The sequence below is a fragment of the Electrophorus electricus genome, chromosome 22 (assembly GCF_013358815.1).
Source record: "Electrophorus electricus isolate fEleEle1 chromosome 22, fEleEle1.pri, whole genome shotgun sequence".
Taxonomy (NCBI): Eukaryota; Metazoa; Chordata; class Actinopteri; order Gymnotiformes; family Gymnotidae; genus Electrophorus; species Electrophorus electricus.
The window spans coordinates 7,097,477-7,118,367 of record NC_049556.1 but is presented as its reverse complement, the minus strand read 5'-3'; the positions used below and the strand labels follow the sequence as shown (position 1 = coordinate 7,118,367).

Genomic DNA, 20,891 nt, shown 5'->3' with positions numbered 1-20,891 from the left:
AACAAATGGTATTAGGGTGGAGATTTACTGGAGCTTTATCTTTGTCAAGAGTAATAACCTTTCAGGGTCTTGGTGCATTTGCGTCTCTCCAAAGACAAAAGGTGGAAATAAAAAATAGTAACAAATAGAGGATTTGTTTTTGGTTTCTTTGTTGTTTTCTCCCTCTCTTTCTCATTTTCTCTGTCCCAAATGCTCAAGATCAGAATTTAACCTCCTACACCCTTTTGAATCTGGGTGTCTGTTTTCTCCACAATAAAGCACTTGGAATTCCCTTTTATTGACTCCTGTCTTCTGTAGCTCCTGTCGTCTAATGGCTTATGATAAAAAAAAAAATGCCATATAAATTCTTAGAAAGAAAAAAGAGTTTATAACTGTTGCTGGCCAACCATTTTTATTCCATATGACTGCTATACAGCATACATATTTTAATATATAAACTGAACATTCTGAGTCAAATTAAAAAAAATGTCTAGTGAGTTCTCAATCCTGCATACCCTGATCTGCTGTGCCTTAAAGCATTCAGATCAGACATTAATTCACAGAGTCCTTCACTCTGTACATGAACTACCTAAGTGTGTACCTGTTAGCTATTGAACTGTATAAAATATTCTTTCTATAATGATGACACCCTCTACATAAATTTGGATAATTTGTGCATGTTGCAGTGTCAAACAACATCTTTCTTTGCTGTCATTTATAACTTCTGAATATGAACGTCTGAATATGATATGTTTAGTAATAACAGGTTTAAGATTCAACTACATGCCCCATGTATTAGGGGTGGTATTGCTGTTCCTGTAGCCCCTTATCTGATCTAAATATGGGGGGTGGGGGTGGTGAGAAGTCACAAGTGCACACACACACACACACACACACACACACACACACAAACAAAAACACACACAATCACACACACACACACACACACACACACACACTAGTTGCACCCTGCTGAGTGCAGCACCACTCCCTGATATAAAGATTGTGGCAGACACAGATGAGGTACCTTCTGGCCAGCATTTTTTTGTGTTGGTGTGGGTGTGGGTGTGGGTGAGGAGAGGCCATATGATGGATGGCCCTGCACGCACACAAAGACCACGCTTCCTCATTCTCAGCAGCCTTTTACGTAGTCACGGAGGTGCTGAGAGAGAGAGAGAGAGAGAGAGAGAGAGACAGACTGGGAAATTTTGCAGACCTGGAGGAGAGACAGAGGGAGGAGGGGATGTAGTAGACCATTCCAGCAGCGTTGGCAGAGTGAACACATGCCAGGCGTGGCATGCATCTAGCTAGAGCAGCCTGTTTTGCCTCTGAGCAGTCTGCACCAACGTGAATTCCAACTTTTGTTTCTCTCTATACCAAAAAAAAAGTCAAGACATACTTTGCTATCCAATTGGATAACACTTTCTCTACAGGTCACCAAAGAACACTCTTTTCTAATGTCCCCAGACTGTTAGCTAAATCTGTCCTACTCTTGTAGCCGGTTTCCTCAGGTGGCTGGTTAAAGAGATAGAGGTGAAAGCTGTGGCTGGGACAGACTGACAAACATAAGCTTGAGGAGGGACAGTTCTTCCCTGGAAGGCATGTGATACTACTGCACTTAATGATGCTTGCCAGGCTGCAGTCGTGACCAAGAAGCCAAAGAACTCTGAATGTGAATCTGCTGAGTGTGTGTACCACTGATAGGCAAGTTCTCCACCCCAGTATCATGTCTGTATTCAGGTTTATACTATTAGCAGATATGTTTTATGTATCGGTGTCAGTGCTGTTGGGGACCCTATAGCACCGTTATGCTTAGCATTCTCAGCTTGTACAAATCATCTTCTCACTTGTGCCTCATTTAAACTTTAGCAGAGTCTGGTTGGCCAACATTCTTGCAAGAAAATCTTCATAATTTAACTGAAATTTTCCAAAAACCCGAGGTTGTGCTCTTTAACTTACAAGTGTGTTTATTTTCTTAGTACTGTAGGGTGGAAGTCTCTGATGAAGGGAATATAAAACAAACTTCTCCAACAGTGTCTACTATTATTAGTTTTGTAGGGGAAAAAACTAATTTGCAAATAAGAGAGAGATCACGGTTCCCTGAACATTAGTCAACATGCTGCATACTTATAAGACAGTGGTGCTGGTGAAGAAACATTCAGATGTTTTGCCTGAATACAACAGCCATTCACTTAACGCTGCTTGAGGAAACAGCTTCTTTGCCTCAAGAGAAAAAACAGACAAAGAAGAGATAAACAATGAACACACTATCCTTTGCAAACCTATAAATGTGTTTAATGACATACAGACATGACTTTCTTAATGACAAAATGTTGTGGTTTTGATAAGACTTACAGTTTCTGAAAGTAATGCTGTTTTTTGTTTTTACTTTTGTTTTGTTATTATTAACACAGTAATCCCACTCGCCATGAAATATATCTTGCTTTATGTATTTGTGCCATTCAGCAATATTAGTGATTGTTGGTGAACATCATATTGCTTTGTCAACTGGTCAAGGAAGTCATAGCTTTGTCTGCTGTATATCTCTCACCGTAAGGACATATCAAGTTCTTCATCCTGCTTCACAAAGCCAGTCACCAGGCTGTACCCATTTCCATTACAATCAGTTTAAACATCCCTTCTCACCTTGACAATTTAAAGCTACAAGTCATTGTCTAAGCATCGTGTAATTCGCAACGACCCCATTACAGAAAAATGCAGGAGTGTCAGCAATCTCTGCCTGCCTTTATATGAAAGACCGCCACCAATATTCATGAACGCTCATCTGGGCGGATGGGCTGTAATATGCTGCATTGAGAGCTCTGCACTTCATATGTTTACTGGATTGGTGGTTTGATGAGAAATGCTAAATTATTAGATGTCAATTCATTCTCCCCGGTAGGGCCTTTTTGAGACAATAGCTTAGTGAATAAGACTATTAAGGGAGCCTGATAGCCTACCACAATGGTAGACTTTAGTTGAAAGCATTTTATTTTGTTTCATTTAATTTGGTTCATATTGTGTAGACTCCTGAATATTCATGAGAATATACGCAATGACGTCATAAAACCTTAATACATAACAAAGGGTCAGCAATACATTAATTATATTAATCTAGATAATGGAACTTGAACTTCCACCTGTTCTCTAACTGCGTGGTGTTTGACAGTGCAGCAGGACTGAAAAATGTCCTGAATGACATGTCCTGTCAGAGCTGTGGTCTTGCTGTATGAAGGCAGATGTACACATAGTAGGAGCAGGAGCAGTGGGCTTCAGGTGGGAGAACTATAACAGTGGTGAGAAACCTTTAATACTGTGATGTGAAGTACTGCACAATTTATCAGCCATATTGAAGCTTCCATTCACACATGCATTTGCACAAGTCATGAGCCAAGAGCTTAAAAATGGTATTTTCCCTACTATACACCTAAGCGTTTTTACATTTCTTATTCTATAAATACATTCTATTTAGGAAGAAGTTCAGCATTGATTTTAACATGCTATGGACAAAGATATCAGCTGGGGACATGCAGATGGTGATGAAATTTATGAAAGCAATTCATTTTGTATCCATTTAATTTGTGTACTGGGGACTCTGCACTTTTAATGCAATGTATGAGTTTTTGATGTTTAGAATTGAAAACGCGATTTGGTGGTGACATTAACAGCAGAGACTAGGGAATGACAAAAGTGTTAGGAAGAGGAAGGTTTTCAATGCAGCAGAGCACGCTAACATTGAATGACCATCACCACCCCTTTGAAGAGGTTTTTAATCAAGCCACGTGAAATGTAATACTCACCATTAAGTCACTGAAGAAAACAAAAGGGTGTGAATGACAAGATGAATCTCCATGGTCAGAACAAATATTTTTAATAACAGAAAAGAAACTATTTTGACATTAGATTTTTGCTGCTGTTGTTGTTGTTGAAATTTTCATTAAAATGCTGTAGTTGTACCTGACAAATGCAGTCTAGGCGGTCTCTAGGCAACTTGATCAAAGTGACTAACGCGTCTATTAGTAGTAGTATAGCCATATCTCAGCAATGAGACCTTTCCAATACTCCAGTGGTGTGCATCATCACTGCAGCTTGTGAGTTCGAAGGAACCCAGAATACCCATAAGGTCTGTGTGATTATTAATCTTGTATCTCATGTAGAACCTTCATGCAAGCACTAACAGTAGTTCGGCCTACCCTTTGGGGATCAGAGTGAGGAGCAATGCAGTGTCTTTATCTAAATTAAAATAACTGAGGGTGACGAAAGCATGGTTCTGAAGCACCTTGAAATTTAGACTCACCAGCCTGTTTATTAGAAGCACACAACTGCACCTGGCATCTCCCTGGTTATTTCACACCTGTCTTAGGTTTCATAGGTGTACATTTGTTGCCATAGACAATTTGACAACCACTTTATTATTTCTGATGAATATATGTTTATGATAAAATGGATGGTAAATGTAGACTTGTGTGCTTTTGAGCATATCCTAAACCATAATAGTATAATTTCACTTTTGATGAATAAGGATTTATAAGCTTTAGGAAGAAAAAGTTCTAATGTAATTTCAAATGCACTCAGGGCACTTTCAGATGATTCTGACCACTTTTGACAGGTTTTTTTTTCTGTAAGTATACATATGTGCTATAATGGAGGTAGATTTTTGCATGATGAATTCTCAATTTCCTGTAAAGCAAGTCTACTTTATATGGTGAAAGGGCTTCTTCCACTACTATGTGATTACATAGTAGAGTTCAATCCACACCTGAGCTTCTTCACCACTGTTAGTTTCTCTGCAGTAAAAGAGGCACACTGTCAGTTTTTCAGCCCATCTGTAAAATTCCAACTACTCTGCCAAACAATGTTTTATTGGATGTAGTAATTCCATATATATACACTCATTTAAAAAAGACATTTGTTTGGATGTTACAATATGGTATGCTCCACTAGTATTTTCTTGAGCCATCTGAATTGAATCAGCCGGGTGCACTATAACCTTGAACAAGGTATAAACCGGCAGTGCCGGTCAAACTGGTAATGCTGGCAGAATATGCACCCTAATGGTGACTGATTTAGTTTCTTAAATCAATTCAAATAAATGGGGTCATGAACCTCTGACATGTATACTATGGCTCTAACACAGATTAACCTCAATGTTCATATAACATGCAATCTGGATTTTTGATGAGCAGTGTTATCAGGATAATGTGGATTTATTCTATTATTCTTACCAGTGATTTTCTTATGGGTTTGTATTTCGACAATATACTTTTGCCACCTGAATAATGTTATTCTCAAATAATTGGGTGTGTTCACAATAGCAAACACAAAATGAATAATGGATGCATATTTTTCACTAATTACACCAGCTGTGAATAATTACTTTCCTGTCCATAATTACTGAGAACCTCTGCTTGTCTCATAAGCAAACTAAATGGGGTCTGTGCCTGAAGCTGTGCTCTATAGAATAGCCAAGCCACATTTTGAATGAGAATTTAGAGAATGACTTGTTCAGTGATTTATTTAATATTCATGTGATACACTGACATTTACTGCTGTTTTGATTCAGTTTTTTGCAAAACATTTCTTCTGTAGGAGCTGAGGACTAGGTGGATACACGTGGCTTGTTGGGTGGATCGATAGATGAACATACAGATAAATAAATAAATAAACAAATAAATAAAACGTTTTTTTTAATGATATACGCCCTCAAACTCACTTGAAACTTTTTTTTGTTATAGTATAGCTTTTCTTCATCCTTTTCATTCCTCACCTCAGTGGTGGTCACTGCAATAACTTTAGTGTTTAATATTAAATGAGGAGACGCTAGTAAACAGACTTTAGAAGGAATCCCACAGCTAAATCCATCCTACCTGTTAAGGGTAAGGGTTTTGCTGGCTGTTGGGTCCTCTAATGTGTTCTTCCTTGAGAAAAACAAATTTATCATTCTCAGACCATGTGGGAGAATAGCCAAATTGACCAATTATTCAGAAATAGAAGTGCAGATTCTGCATAATGTCAGCTTCCAAAATGTGCAGAACTGGCTGTTGTCTGATGAGGCATCCATTTAGTGAGGTTTCCTGGCATCCTTTTGTTACTCTGGGGTGATTTAATACTTGAGAGTAATTGGACTGGTGCTGTTTTCAGTAGTGAGGTTCACAAGCAGAGTGAGAAACTTTCTCAAGGAATGAGGTAATTACGCTGGAAATGGAAACGCGGTTCCGTGTGTGAATACATCAGGGCTGGTGAGCCATCAAGAGTTGCTTATATCTGATATGGTGTATTGTTTGTGCAGACCGACGGTCAAGGCTGCCTCCAAATCTCTTATAAAGAAAACATTCTGCTTTTAAAGCCATAAAATTGCTCTCAAGTGCCATCAGCTGTTGACCTAAAAATATTTTGTCCTAAATAATGTTTTTAAGAATATATCATCTATATTTGTCTCTTCATTTATACAAATGCATTTTTCATATGTTTAGCAAGGACTGGGGAATGAATTTAAAACTATATCTTCTAAAATTCTATTTTGATACTACTTTTTAGTATTTTATTTTTCATATTTTATTTTATATGTCCAGTTAAATATTGTGTGCTCCTTTCTTTCAAAAGTTACAGATTTCTGTGTTATGGTCAAATTCACATTTTCTTTTTAAATGGAGCCTGTATGTTTTACTTTTCTAAGAGAAGCATTGTAGCTTTGGTTATTAAAGTACAGTTAAAACTCTCTATGTGAAAAATCCTTGAGATTAAAAAAGATACCTAGGATAGATCCAAGATGTGCAATAATTAGAAAATTCCCAGTGTTCCCAAATGGCATAAGTTTAAAAGATCTGCTAAAACATTCTGGAATGTGTCAGTTTGGAGGATTGTTTACTGCAACTACAACAACTATATCTCTGCTGGTTGCCCTTGCTTTGTGCTTTTATTATCTATGTAAAAGGTGGTGTAAAAGGTGATGTAAAAGCTTTCATCGCGTACAAATAATCTGGTGATGTCCCAGGTACATGTAAAAAAAAAAAAACAACCCACCTGTAAAAAAAATCAAATGTAATAATTTCCTTCTGGAATCTAAAATGTTATCACAGCTACACTGTATGACTCAACATACAGTGTCAGAGCAGCTAGACATCAGTATCTAAGAAAAATAATTCCTGTCTAACCTTGAGCAGGGACTGCCCAGCTTTCACTCAACAGGGAACACAATTAATCACAGATGCTTTGATTTAATTGGACAGAAACACATTATGACTCTCTAAAAGCTTTTTGAGAAAGTCAGTACCAATGCAACCATGTATTCAGAGGCATTTCAATGACCACTAAAACCAGTTACACAAACCGAATGCCCTCCCCTTTCCAATAATGCAATGCTTGATTTGCCTTTGTGTTGTGCAATGCAGTATGGGTATGTTTATATATGTTTATGTGCAACCTGTTTGCAGTGCATTCTTAGTTTGCCTTTTGCCTTTTTTGCATTTCGCACAATCAGAGATCTGGAGTTTGCTGGCTCAGTCCGGTCTGGCGAATGCAGAGGGTGGGGGTCCAAAAGATGAAAGGGGGTGTTAGAGGACAAAGGTGCCAGATTGCATTCAATGCTGACGTGTTTCCAGGCTGCCACGATGATCGCAAATATCTGTCCCTCTGCAATCGCTGTACTTTGTACATGAGAAGGTCCTCTTCCTCTAAACACTTCAGCCATCAGCGTCATGGCCACTTTTGGTCGCTGAAGAACCGTGTTTCCCAATATCAACATGCTACCATATAGATGTATGCAAATGTCAAGCTTTACAACTCCTTACAGGCGCAACTCCTTGATGATTGCATACATTCTGCTGTGTTCTGAGCATAAAATGGCAACAAAAAAACATGAATAGCTCAGATACATGTGACACATGGTGACAAATATATTATTTCAGTAGGAGAAAGGCTATGTTAAGCAAATAAAGATGTGTTCTCATTAATGTCAAGCTTCAGTTTGAAGTCCATCTTTAACATTCAGTCCAAAGTGTCAGTTGGCTAATAGATAGCCATGCATTACAATATAATTCCATTCTATGAAATATTTATGCCAACCACAAATCAATACATGGTAACTGAAGTGAGGCACTGTGTTCGGCATAGCATTCAGTCTGATCAACTGAACCGCTTCATTTCAGCTCCGTAAAATGACTGACGTGGAAATGCTGTTTCTCCTTTTAAGAAGATTGACATGGTTTGTCTAAGCACAATATCATCTAGGCCTAAAGCCTGAAACATGAGACTTTCTTTAACTATAGTGGAACAGTATGCAATAGTGACATCTGATAGAGTATTTACACAAATAAATGCAAGAAGTGACCTGTTCGATATAAATAGTAGCAAAATATCCATCATGATCCATATACCTATAGAATCCAGCACTGCAATTAGGATAGAGAATGATGAGGATTAATTTACTGTCATCTTGAGAGCATTTTTTTTTAAATGTGCAACTCATTTAAGTATGCAAGGGGACTGCATTTCTTTATTCACTCTGAATTTTAGCATCTCAAGTTCATCACTTCAAACCAAAAGGGTCCTGTAAACAGACATAAGTGAAAGCCAGACACTCTGTTTATATATTGCACCAAATGCAAACCCAAGTCACAGTTTTATATATGTTTTGGGGCAAAGTAACAGAGTAAAGGCATTCCAAATGCCAGAAAACCATGGGGAGCACAGTGCTTACAGACTATGAATCAGACAATGGGTGCAGATAAATGTGATTGCCCAGCTGTTGCCAATATATCATATCCAACTAATAAAGCAATCTGGCCTAATGTTAGAGTGAGTCACAAGCACCTGCAAACAAGCACATTGCCTGTGAAAAACTGCAGATTTTTTTTAATTCTGTTTTTCCATTTTTTATTTTTCTAATCAGTGAAACACCATCAGCTATTCGTCGTTGGTAAGCAATCCTTAAAAATATCTATTGTCCCCATTTTGTCTAGGCTTTAACAGCATTGTAGTATAGATTACAATGAGGCTCCTGCACAATGTCTGTGTTCAGTAATCTGATACCTGCTGCTTCTTTTTGGAAAGTGTACCAGAACACTGACACCTCATCGTTGCTCAGCTGCTGTCATTTTCCAGGTTATCACACTTCACACCTCAGCCTCAGCACCACAGCCTCTCTTGTTAAAGCAATACTTTACTTTATTCTAGCTTCAAGCTCATATGATGTCTTTGTGTTATGTTAATGGTTACAGCAGTCTGCATTTGTTATAGATCAGGTCACCCTGTCTTGATACAGTGGTGCTCAAAGCATCGTTGCCGACAACAGTGTCATTTTCCTGTTTCTCTGTTAAGCAGTAAATCCTAACATTGCTAGGAAAAAAATCTGTATCTGACATTCAAAACCTCCCAGAAATAGGAGCACTGATTCCAGGTCAGTGTAATAGTGCCGTTCAGAATTCGAGGCTAGATTTAGACTAGGAAGTGTAACACGTATCTGACCAAAACAAGTGTTTACTGGTTCGAAGGAGTCAAGTCCCTTCAGATCACTGTTTATTGGTATTGTTTTGTTATTGTTATATATTGTATTGCTATATATTGTCATTATTTGAAGTTTGCAAAGTTTGTAGTTGCTTTCTGACTTTGTCTATAAAGAAGGTCTGCAAACAACACTGAAATGTAGTAGAGATACTATAAAATATGTAAAAACATAAGATTCTATTGGCAGTGAAATGTTGTAATGGACATAGGTGACTGAGATACACACACAAACAAATTGCCTGTTGTGGTAATCATTCACAGAACACACAGACATCATAGGCCACTAATGAATACTGGGCTCAAATAAAAACAAGGGTTTGTAAACCTACTCCTGGAAATGTACCAGTACCAGCCTTAACCTTACTCGGTCCTAACATTCAGGTGCTCCTGAAGATTTATATATATATATGTATATATATATATATATATATATATATATATATATATATATATATATATATATATATATATAACGTATACTAACAATATAATTTTAATTATAATTTTTACTTTTGCTGTGCAAACCCTATGCTGAGACACTTTCTCCCTGTAATTCCCCAAAGGAAATCATACTTGGCTGTCAAATAAAACATATGATACATGACCAACCACTAACGACACATATTCACAGGAATCAAAGTCCAACTGATCAAATCAGCCCCAGCCACAAACCAGGCATGGTTAAATAGAGAAATAAATAAACAAACAAATCCACATCTCTGACAGTAAAGACACCAAAAAGGTTTCTGCTGAATTTGGGAAATATATAAAGGCAACAATGAACTGCAGCAGATCTCAAGACGTGGTTTTGCATCAGGAAAAAAAGTGGACACACACTTTCTGGACGCCAAGTGGCCAAAGCACAATTTCTCCCTCCGTCAGGTGACAGTTAATGAGCGTCTGGAAGGGCACCTCCGTTAAGGTGCTTCCAGTTAATGCTGACTGATAGGTTACACAATGACAAAGGTTGTTGGCCAGGGGCGAAGGTGGAGGCCTCGCCATGGCAGCTATGTCCCCTCTTCAGAGAGGGAACACGAGGAAGCCAGAGAAGGTGGAGTACTGCCACCCACCCACCAGGTTCCCCTTTTCCAGCTTCAGGTAGATCTTGTCCTCTTTGTCTAGGTAGAGGAGGACGCTGTTGGTGGCAGCCTCGCGGGTCACGTCCTTGTCGCCTGCGAAGGCCGAGATAACAGGCTTCCCATTCAGCATCAGGTTCACCTGAGAGACAGAAGAGGGCCCATCCATATGTAGAAACATACAGCAAACATCAGAGTCAAACAACAACTGCCTGTACTTTATCAAGCACAAGGGAAAGTTAGCAACATCTATGCTTTGTGATAAAATCACCTGGTGATTTTTTTCTGCTTTTTTTATCCAGAAAGCGTTGCTATGCTTTTACGATGGTTCAGAAACTGCAGTCATTTAAAAATGAGCTGCTGTTTTGTCTGTGAAGCTTCGTGTGCCTCTTACCTGTATGGTTTGGCTCTGATACACTTTAATAACGTGAAAGTTAAAACTGTAGATGCCTTTCCGAGGTGACAGAAATACAGATTCCAATGTGAAATAGTTTCCTATGTTGACAAGAACCTGTAGGGTGCAAAGAATATTTTACAGGTATGAAAGCACAAAATTAATTAAAATGTTTAGTTGATGCCACTTTGGATAAATATCTTAGCCACACTGTATAATTCTGTATAATGCAAGTATTTAGTCTTTTGTGTTCTTCCTAGACTGAGACTATAACCCTTGAAAATATTAGCATGAGATGAGAACAGACTGTTTAATTCAAATATACACTTGTGCATGGCATTCGGTGCTGCCATGCTTTTCTGCCACCAAAGAATAATCAGGATTTTTTACACTCATCTGGAATATGAGTCATCTCAATCCTATTTGGACTATGACTGCAGACCAGACCATTCTTTTTGTAGCACAAACTACATAACAACCATGCAACTGTAGGCTGCATACTGTTCCACCACACAGAATGTGGGATCAGTCCAGGTACCCAACATTACAAGATAATAGATAATACTAATATACCCATGTGAAGAGTTTGAAGTATTGAGGTAGATTATTAGACGTCAGTATAAAATGAATGGACTAGGCCTTATGTGAGTCATTAATGGTCTGGCACAGGATATTTGACATCTCATCCTGTATATAATTATATTTAGGTTATGTATGAAATGGGGCTGTCGAACACTCATGGACAAAGACATTCATGGATTCACTTAAAAAAAAACAAAAAAAACAACAACAATTGGAAATAGAAAATGGACACATTTTCTAATGCTCTTAATGACTTCTCCTCATACATTGATTGGGCCAGGTTTCTTCATTCTTCAGACACTCTTTGGTCTTGGAACAGGGGTGTATGAGAGTTTTAGTGATTCCACTGTCTCTCTGGCTGCTGAGGGACTTAGGCTCCCTGAATTTATTGTGCTGTTGTTGGACTGCAGACATGCTCAAGCTGTGGTTAGGGGCTGTTTGACAGGGGGCTCAGAGCTCTCCCATTAACTGCCAAGAAATGAAGTTGTTTTGGGGGCCATTGGCTGATTATTTATACTTTATATCATAAATTACACTGGGCTATAAAATGTCAACTTTTTTTCCCCAAACTGAAATAGGTGGATCTTGTAGTGTATTTTATGCTGAATTCAAATGTTTTTAGAATTTTTCTTACTTATGGTTTTGAGTGTAAATTTTGCATTAATTATATATTACTTATTCATAAATAAGAGAATAGTTACAATTAACATATGTACAATTGTACTTCTAAAATGTACAATATATGATTCCTGGTCTCAGGAACATTCCTCTTCAGTGTCCAGCAGTAGTTTGCCAACACAGGAGGATCCACTTGCCTTGGTACCGCTTTTCCCTACTATACATAATGTCTTATAAGTATACTGGAACAAGTGATAAATTTAGTGATAAATTCTGAAAACATGTTTGGATTCAGCATGTAAAAATACATGGTAAACAGGGGTTTTTTTGCAGGTGGTAAAATCAATGTTGACCAGTGTTATGAGACACTGGAATTTGAGAAATAAGCTGCTATCCAAATTACCTCCTGTTTGAAGACTGCAAATGCAAACTGAAAATAAACGCTACATCATTGTCCATGTCTAGGGATGGTATATGGATAGCAAGTTAAGCACTTTGAGTGCATATCTGATATTTAACATACTGTGAAATTATCATATTTTAGTTATACCTCATATTACATATTACCTCATATATTTGTATTAACACGTATGCTGTCTAACAACCAAATAGGTTATTGCACATTAATTTTCTGCAAATATAAGCACTACAAATTCCTGCTGTCTCATAAAGGAAAGAATATGCACAGTAACTTAAAACCTCAAAACAGCGCAATAAACAGGCTGCGCTGCAGATGGAATGTTTTTAACCCCAGATCTGACCCAAAACCCACGAAGCTCTTCTCTCCCTGGGATGCAGATAAGGTGCATTTGTCTGTTGTGGGCATATCTAGGAGCTCCAGCTATCTCAAAAGTGGACACACTGTTGTCCTTTCCAAACCTGGCCAGTCTGGTCTAGCAAGTGTAGGAACAGATTAAGCACCACTGCCACTGCATTTGATCCCACTGGGAGCATGGCTGGCATTCACTGAGCCCCTGCACAATGTATAACAGGCTAGCATTGCTGGACCTGGCATCAGTGTTAGGTAAAGGCCACAGGAGGCCTCGATCCACGGTACGGACAGAGTGTGAGAGCCAGTCAGCCAGCTGAATGGACGCCTGGTTGGTTGGATGATTAGTGGTTTGTGTGTGGAGGATTTTACAGAAACCAAGGGCTGAGAGCAGCAGGTCAGGCTGCCTTCTTTTCGAGGGTTTTTCTCCCCCTTTACCCCTACAGCCAGAGTAATGAGAGGGGAATAATAGGTCCTCAAGGGTAGTATACACAGCGCATCTCAGCAGAAAAAAAAGCTGAGTTTTAGCTTGTGTCATTCATCAAAATGTACATCTTTTAGCACTGTCTTTGCAAGAGAAGGCCTATGGGGGGGGGGGGGGGGGGTCGGGTATATGGTAACATATTGCATCATTAGCTGTTTATATATGGTCCACCTGCACTGCTGCTAAGATGCACGTTTGACTTTGAGGGCACCAAAGCTTTATTTTGTTTATCTTCTTTAAGGAATGACATATTTAAGGTGAACTAATTAAATGCATAATTAAATGGAAAATGATGCAGTTGAAATGAAAAAAAAGTCATCTGTAATTGAAAATATTTAATGTTACTGATCATCCTGGCATTCAAAGCCACTTAGCCCTAGTTATTGATCTTAGATTATATGCTTTAGTGTTTATTGAATAATTGAGCCTTGTGAACACTAATTACCATAGGTGTCATTCTTGCAGTGTAGCTCTTGATATACAAAAACTATAACTGATTATGCTAATATGGTCTATATGCAGTAGGCTCTATATTGTTTAGACAATCCAAATAACAAATTTGAATTTCTATCAGATGTGAAGGGAGAATGTGATTCTGGTTACTGATGTGTAGGATCAGATTCACTAGTGGACGACCAAACCACGAAGAATCAAGCGATTAATGGTCATGCAATTAATGTGAAATATGCAAAGCCGTGTCAGTGGTGGTAAATCAGCACATCTATACCAGTTTACTGTGTGATGTAGAGTTGGGATTAAGAACTCAAGCATTACATAAACAGAAAAGTAATAAAGAAGGCAGGCAAGCAATAATTAATATAATGTAGCAACTCAGCCGTACTTTATCACTATGAGCAATACCCCGCGCGATCTTACAGACTTCATGAAGACTCCGTAGCCTTCTATAGTCTTTTCAGAATTCGATTAAAGCGGGTTCTTACATTCTGACCCAGACGCATTGCATCTGATAAACCGGTTTAATGCGTAATGCATCTTATATTAGCAAAAAATGTTTAGCCACTTATAAAACACGAAAGCTTCCAATAGACTAAATATCCAAACCAACGTTTACAAGAGCAAACGGAAATGTTAGGTTAATAAACATACATTACAGGCTTATCGGACCACTTCGCGTAAAAGATAACTGTCCATCTTACATGCATCCTCAAATATAAACCCTACGTCTTACAGTAATCTTTGTTATTTTTAGATCTGCATCTGGTTGTTATTAAGTGGATAAATATTTCTAAAAAGGTAGTGAGTCTAATAATGCATCATAGTCTAGTAGTCTAATAATCCACCATGCACAATGTGTGGGGGGGGGTTTTTTCATTACTGCTGGACTTTTACATGGATTCCTATGCCAGTTTCACCAGTAGAAATAACGGAAGTTCTTTCAACCTATTTTTTCTAATGCCTGTGTAAGAGTTAACATAATCTAAAGTAGTCAGTGCTATTTATTTGGTTGGTAAAGAGTATAACATCTTAGTATACAGGCAAATGATTATTTGCAAAAACTTTTCAATTAAAGAGATTTTTAAAAAGCCTTACTTGGTCGAAGTATATGATTCGGGTTTTATTACTCATTTCCGACGGCTCGTGGTTGTTGCTCCTGACGGCGGAGAAAGCCACCTTGGAGTTCGCTGCGCGCACCGAGATGCCGAGCGGTGAAGAGGAGCCTTTCCAATCCGTAGCCGGATTAGAGTCACAAACCACGAGACATTTGCCCTCCAGGACAATGGGCTCAGTGTCATTCTGAGCGACGACATGTTTAGTGATTACGACGAAGCCGATTAAAAGAGCCACATAGTCGGGTGTCGCCTTATTAGACGGCATTATCAAAGATAATGTACCAAGTTCCAATATCTTCCACTGGGTCTCCTCTGATGCTACTAATGCGGCTTTCGGTACGTTTCAGAAAGACATCCCTGCAATATCAACCGCCGATTTCTTCCAAACTAAACTTACAAATTAACGTTACATGTAGATAATTGCACCATCATTGTAGTCAGTCATTTTTTTTCAAACTTTCTATCCGTCTCTTTTGCTAACCAGTTGGTGGGTTTTAGTCTTTCAAACTCCAGCAAGCGAAATGCAGTGCGATAGGAAGCTCTGCGAGCAGCGGTTTAGAAGGCAAGCGTGCCCCTATCACTGTGTTTCATCACTTGGCGACTCCACACAAGCTTCTATTCCCTTTAGTGGTCTGCTGCAAGGCAGGTACAAGTCGAGAGAGTGCACTTAAAATTACCCGCAATACATGCGCAATTACATGCGCAATTAATCAAATTAATTTGCACTAACTAAAAAAATGAAAAGCAAAGAATCCGCGGGTTATTATTCCCTCTGTGCGTCTCTGCTTTTCCATCTCCCTCTCTCGGCTACACGTATCAAGTTGCAGAGCACAGTTAATGACTCTCGACTGATCACAAAACTCCACCACAGTAGCCCCCTGAAGAGAGAGCTACAAGTCGGATTAATAGCGGATCGGGAGGCACGACTCGGCGCCCGGGTCTGTTTCGTGATATAGCCATGCCGTTTGGACGCACTGGTTGTGATATACGATATGAAATCTTTTAACAGTGGTCCAGTGGCAGAGTAGAGTAAAGCCGCCTGCTGAAGTAGCCAGAAGAAAAAGAAAAGAAGAATGATTTGTGCAGCGGGGCAGTCAAATCGTGCCTAGTGACATTCTCTCATAAATAAAGCTTGGGAATTTCAAGGTTCTTCAGTTTCTCTCTAAAGCCCTGTCGAAAGGCTGGTCACAGGTTCGACAGAGTTTTTACTGTCGTGTTTACTTCGACGGCAAGAAATTCTGAACATGTTATCTTATTATCACAACCTGAATTAGTGCCTTTCTTAGACACATACAGTAAAGAAATAATTTATTTTGACATCCAGGAATTTTAATTTAGGAACGTTTAAGAATATGAATGTGCCACTGTTACTTTACACCAAAAAGCCACTGTAAAAATACAATAAAATAAAATTTGAATGTTAAAGATTGATTCAAGAGTCTGATCACTGGACCTAGAAATCATCAGCCCATCTTATGAAGTCTTCATGACCTCCTTTTGTAAATGTGGAAACTGGAGAAATTAGCTTTACATTCTTTTACATTCATTTGGCCTACCAGATGTCCTTATAAGGCAGCTCTTAGGAAGAGTTTACCGCACAGCTTGTCTTTGTTTGCTTATGGACACATTTTAGGAGTCTGCTGTCTTTAGGAGTATTTCATTCAGAATTTGAAACAGACTGTCTCACTGCAGCTACAGGGACCCTTATGTGATGAACACAGAATTAAACATGATATAACAACAAAATAATTATTTATATTTGTTGTTATGAGGTCCGCCAATATATTTGTGGGCATGTATGGGACTGTGTGTGTGGGATGAACAGACTGGGAGTGAGGGCTGTTCTGAGCAGAGAGGGAGGCTGGGTGTCCAGGATCTAACGACTCTCCGCTTGGCCTGACAACTGCTACTGCTCCCTCACACAAGACACCAAAGCCTTCAGAACTCCTGACCACATCACAGAGAATGCAATGAATCCATCAAGCCTGCGTTTGGAGTCTTCTCAGCTAATTAGACTGCTTCGCTCATTAGCACAAATAAGCAGTGCAATCACCTCAGGCTCGCACATCTCCAGTCAACAAATGCCTAGATTGTGCAATGTTCTCTCTCTCTCTCTCTCTCTCTCTCTCTCTCTCTCTCTCTCTCTCTCTCTCTCTCTCTCTTTCTCTCTCTCTCTCTTTCTCTCTCACTGTTTGTTACATGGGCTGACTTAGAGAAGGAATAACATGCAGTGCAAATGCAATGCTAATTCCCTCCCATGTTGCGTGTGAATTCAGGCTATTAACATGTAACACTTTAAATCTATAGAGTGCATAAAATGAGAGTGGCTGAAAGTTCGACATGTGGTGTAAAACAGTGCATGTGATGTCTATATTCATACTGTGAAATAAGACCTTGACAAAAATAAACAGGTCATTAATAGCCTAATCGCATATAATGGTGGTTTGTTTGTAGCATCATAATATCACTGATCTTGTTGTTTATATCAGTGACAAAACAGAAATTATTTCTTTGCCTGGTATTTAGCAAATAAAAAGCAAGTATTTCACAGCCCTTCTCCCTCATCAAATACTTTTGTGTCCATCATTAAAGAGGAAAGGTGCTTTCAACCCAGCATGACTAAGGTTAAACAGCATCTTTAATTTAAACAAAACTCTATCCAAAACAAATTTATTCATAATCTTTCAACATGCCAGCATAACTAACTTTCCGTTACGCTGCCTTCCTCTGTTACTGGACATGCTGTAGTGGGCAGGTACCATAATGAGAGCGGTGTATTTGATTTTGTTTTTCCAGGCCTGCTTTCAGGACAGAGCCCTGAGGAGGATTTGGGCCACAGGTCTATTCCTGGATGACTATGAGATAGATGAGTGGGACTTTGGAGTGCTGCAAATGAATCGAGCTCCAGTCACCCGCACGCTTTCAGAACAGCTAGCCGAGCATTGGCTGGGAACATGGGGAGAAGAGCCGGGTCATATGAGCCTATTGACTCTGTTTGTGGTGGGGAAACCTCTTGGGTGCAATTGTGGGCGCGTTTATAATTTAGCAGGATGTGAAGCAGCTCAACATGCCTGGGGCTATGGAGACCACGAAGCCACTTCAGAGCTTGTGCGCAGTGAGTCAATGACTTGTCCATTTAGTGCCAACCACTGTACGTGTTCATTGATGTATGCTGTGCCTCCGTGTGTGTGTGTGTGTGTGTGTGTGTGTGTGTGTGTGTGTGTGTGTGTGTGTGTGTGTGTGTGTGTGTGTGTGTGTGTGTGTGTGTGTGTGCATGCGTGCGTGTGTATGCACGGAAAGAACATCTTACTGCATAAAATGGGTATGGGGGTTCTCAGAGGGCTCAACTCTTAAGATGTCTTTGAAATTAAGAGCAAATTACATTAAAATTCCTCCAACAGCTACTCACGTGTAATTTATTTCAATCATTGTATTAAGTAGAGAAGGTTTTAATATATTTATGCATATGCATACACACACATACATACATGAGAGAGAGAAAGAGAGGAGAAGTGCTTTTAATCTTTGTTTAATCTGTGCTTTAAATGTGAATTATCTCACCTGCTCCCAGGTAAGCAAGAGGTTTAAGTGTGGAATTTAATGGTCAGCTATCTTTTTTTAAAGCACCTAGTAAACCTCATTTTAAAGTGTGCTATATACATAAACCATATTTATCATTTTTGTTATGAAACGTTAAAGGCTGCAATATTAGAATGCCACTTCACGTTCCAAAATCAGCCAAACTCATGCAATAAACCTTGCCAGCAGTCACAGTTCAAAAGCTCTGGAACGTTCATGTTTTCAGAAGCCAAAGTTAGAACCTTGATGAATAGCACAACACATTTTATGTACTGAGACCTCCCCTGACAGCTGTGGCAGTCACTAATAATTGTTGTGGTCACATTATTAGTGACTCTAGCACTATAGCATGTGAGGTGGAGCTGGCATTTGACCCACAGCTGATAGGGTGATGAACAGAGCGGCAGTCTCAGTCTGGCCCGGCAGGCCAAGCTGACAGGAGATTGGTAGCCTGCTGCCATTACCCCGCAGTAGCCCCGTGCTCTAGCAGGGAGGCCCAGCGAAATGGTTTAATCTGGATGGTGAACAAGGGTCACAGCACTGGTTTTCTTCTTCTTTTCCTCTTAATGGTCTAAATACTTCAGTGGCAGGTTGGCCAAGAGGACTGGGTGCTTTACAAATGAGAATCTCCTCAAAAATGATAGCAACACAAATCGTGGTCTCAATGTTTTGTTGAATTCAGAATTCTCAGAACAAAGGGTCGTTAATATTATTAAAGCTTAATTTCAGTCAATGCTTATTTTTTTTCACAGTTAGGAACCTATATGTATAGCACTACAGGGATTGTATAACCAATTACTCAGTTACTCCTAAAACCTAAACTTCAAACATGAGTTACTCAACCTCTTAGGCAATATAGTTCTTATTTAATGCTTTACCCCAAAAGATCAAGTGTAAAATGGCTCCCAGCCAGACACTGACAGTCCCACTTACAGAAGATGGAGTTTCAGACTGTACACTACATCAGATTCCTGTATCGCTGTGATGGAAAAACGCACAATGAGCCACTGTGATACATTTTTACAGGATTTAATTATAGCCAAAAGATTATTTAAAACATCTCAATAGGAATGACTATATGTATAATACCACCCCCTGTACTCCCTGTAGAAATGCCACAGTACAACAGCATGGAAGCAAATTTAGATTTTCCATAGAACTGGTCAAAACTCTATGCTGCATACCACATAACAAACTAAAATATACTTTCAAAATTTGTCAGAACTATTTCGATAGGACAGACCATCATGGTGTACACAGAATGTGTTCTGGATGACAGTCACCAGATCGCTCATCAGTTGATAGGGATAGGATCAGTTGGACAAGCATGTGTTACTAGTAAAAAAAAAACTCCCAGAAACATGCCTGCTAGAATCTAGAGAATATTTTAAAGAATGTATTCAATGTTAAATGTATTGCTGTGTGCTATCTCTTGGAAAACTAAATTTAAATATGTTTATGTAATTATTAATTAATTATGTTTATATCATTTTAAAGGTTAGTGTTGCTTCCAAACACAAGTACCCATTCTGAATCTTCTAACATTTGAAGCTACTCACCTCCATAAATGCAAAAGGTCTTTCCCTACTCCCCTGCCTCAACTGGCCTTTGTAGAATTAACTATGAGGAAACTCCCACAGGTCACCTGTTCACTCTTTGGCTCTGATCTTTCTGGAGTGCACAATAAATAAGTAAATAAATAAATAACACCACAACATCCTTTCATGTCTTGCTCCTGAAACAGCAGAGCTAGTTATGTAAAAAATAAAAGGCACTGTTACAAGACCATGCCTGAGCTCTTCAGAGAATAAGTAGCAGATTTTAGGAGCTGATTATTGAACCCCAGTGCAACAGAAAATGTTTCATGCTCCTGTGTATGGCAGGTGGAATGATTTAAGCAGCAGTAAAACCATCCCTCTCCTGTAATCCTCTGAAACTAATAGCAGGGTATGATTGGTGGAAACTGGTGGCTTTTGAACCTCGGGACAATGGAGAAAGTTCTGGATATACAGAATGGGGATTAACATTTCAGTGTAACCCAGGCACGAGGCACAGATGTAAAGGTTGTTCTGTGTTCCCCATAAACCCCTTTCAACACAAGCTGTAATATGTAAATGTTATACAGGCAAAAGCATATTTGATCAAAGGGATATTTATTAAAACATTTTTATATACAAAAGTAATCAGTTTCCCAAACTTAAACTAATCATTGTATAAAACATTTATCCTCAGCTGCTTTTATGCGAGGATTTGGTAAAAAAAAAAAAAAAAAAAAAATCAAGCTGTATGATATCAAGTTAAATCTTTTTGCACATTGGCACACAGCAATAAAAAA

At 38.9% G+C, this 20,891-nt stretch overlaps 1 protein-coding gene across 1 annotated transcript; it reads right to left on the bottom strand.

Annotated features, from left to right (window-relative positions):
- Positions 1-9,981: 9,981 nt before the first annotated feature.
- Positions 9,982-15,746, bottom strand: cbln4 (cerebellin 4 precursor). The gene is made up of 3 exons (XM_027008309.2): positions 14,958-15,746; positions 10,954-11,070; positions 9,982-10,701 (listed from the first exon to the last, which is right to left on the bottom strand). Exons 1-3 carry the CDS (start codon positions 15,240-15,242, stop codon positions 10,504-10,506), a joined length of 600 nt encoding a protein of 199 aa, XP_026864110.1. The 5' UTR covers positions 15,243-15,746; the 3' UTR covers positions 9,982-10,503.
- Positions 15,747-20,891: the final 5,145 nt, after the last annotated feature.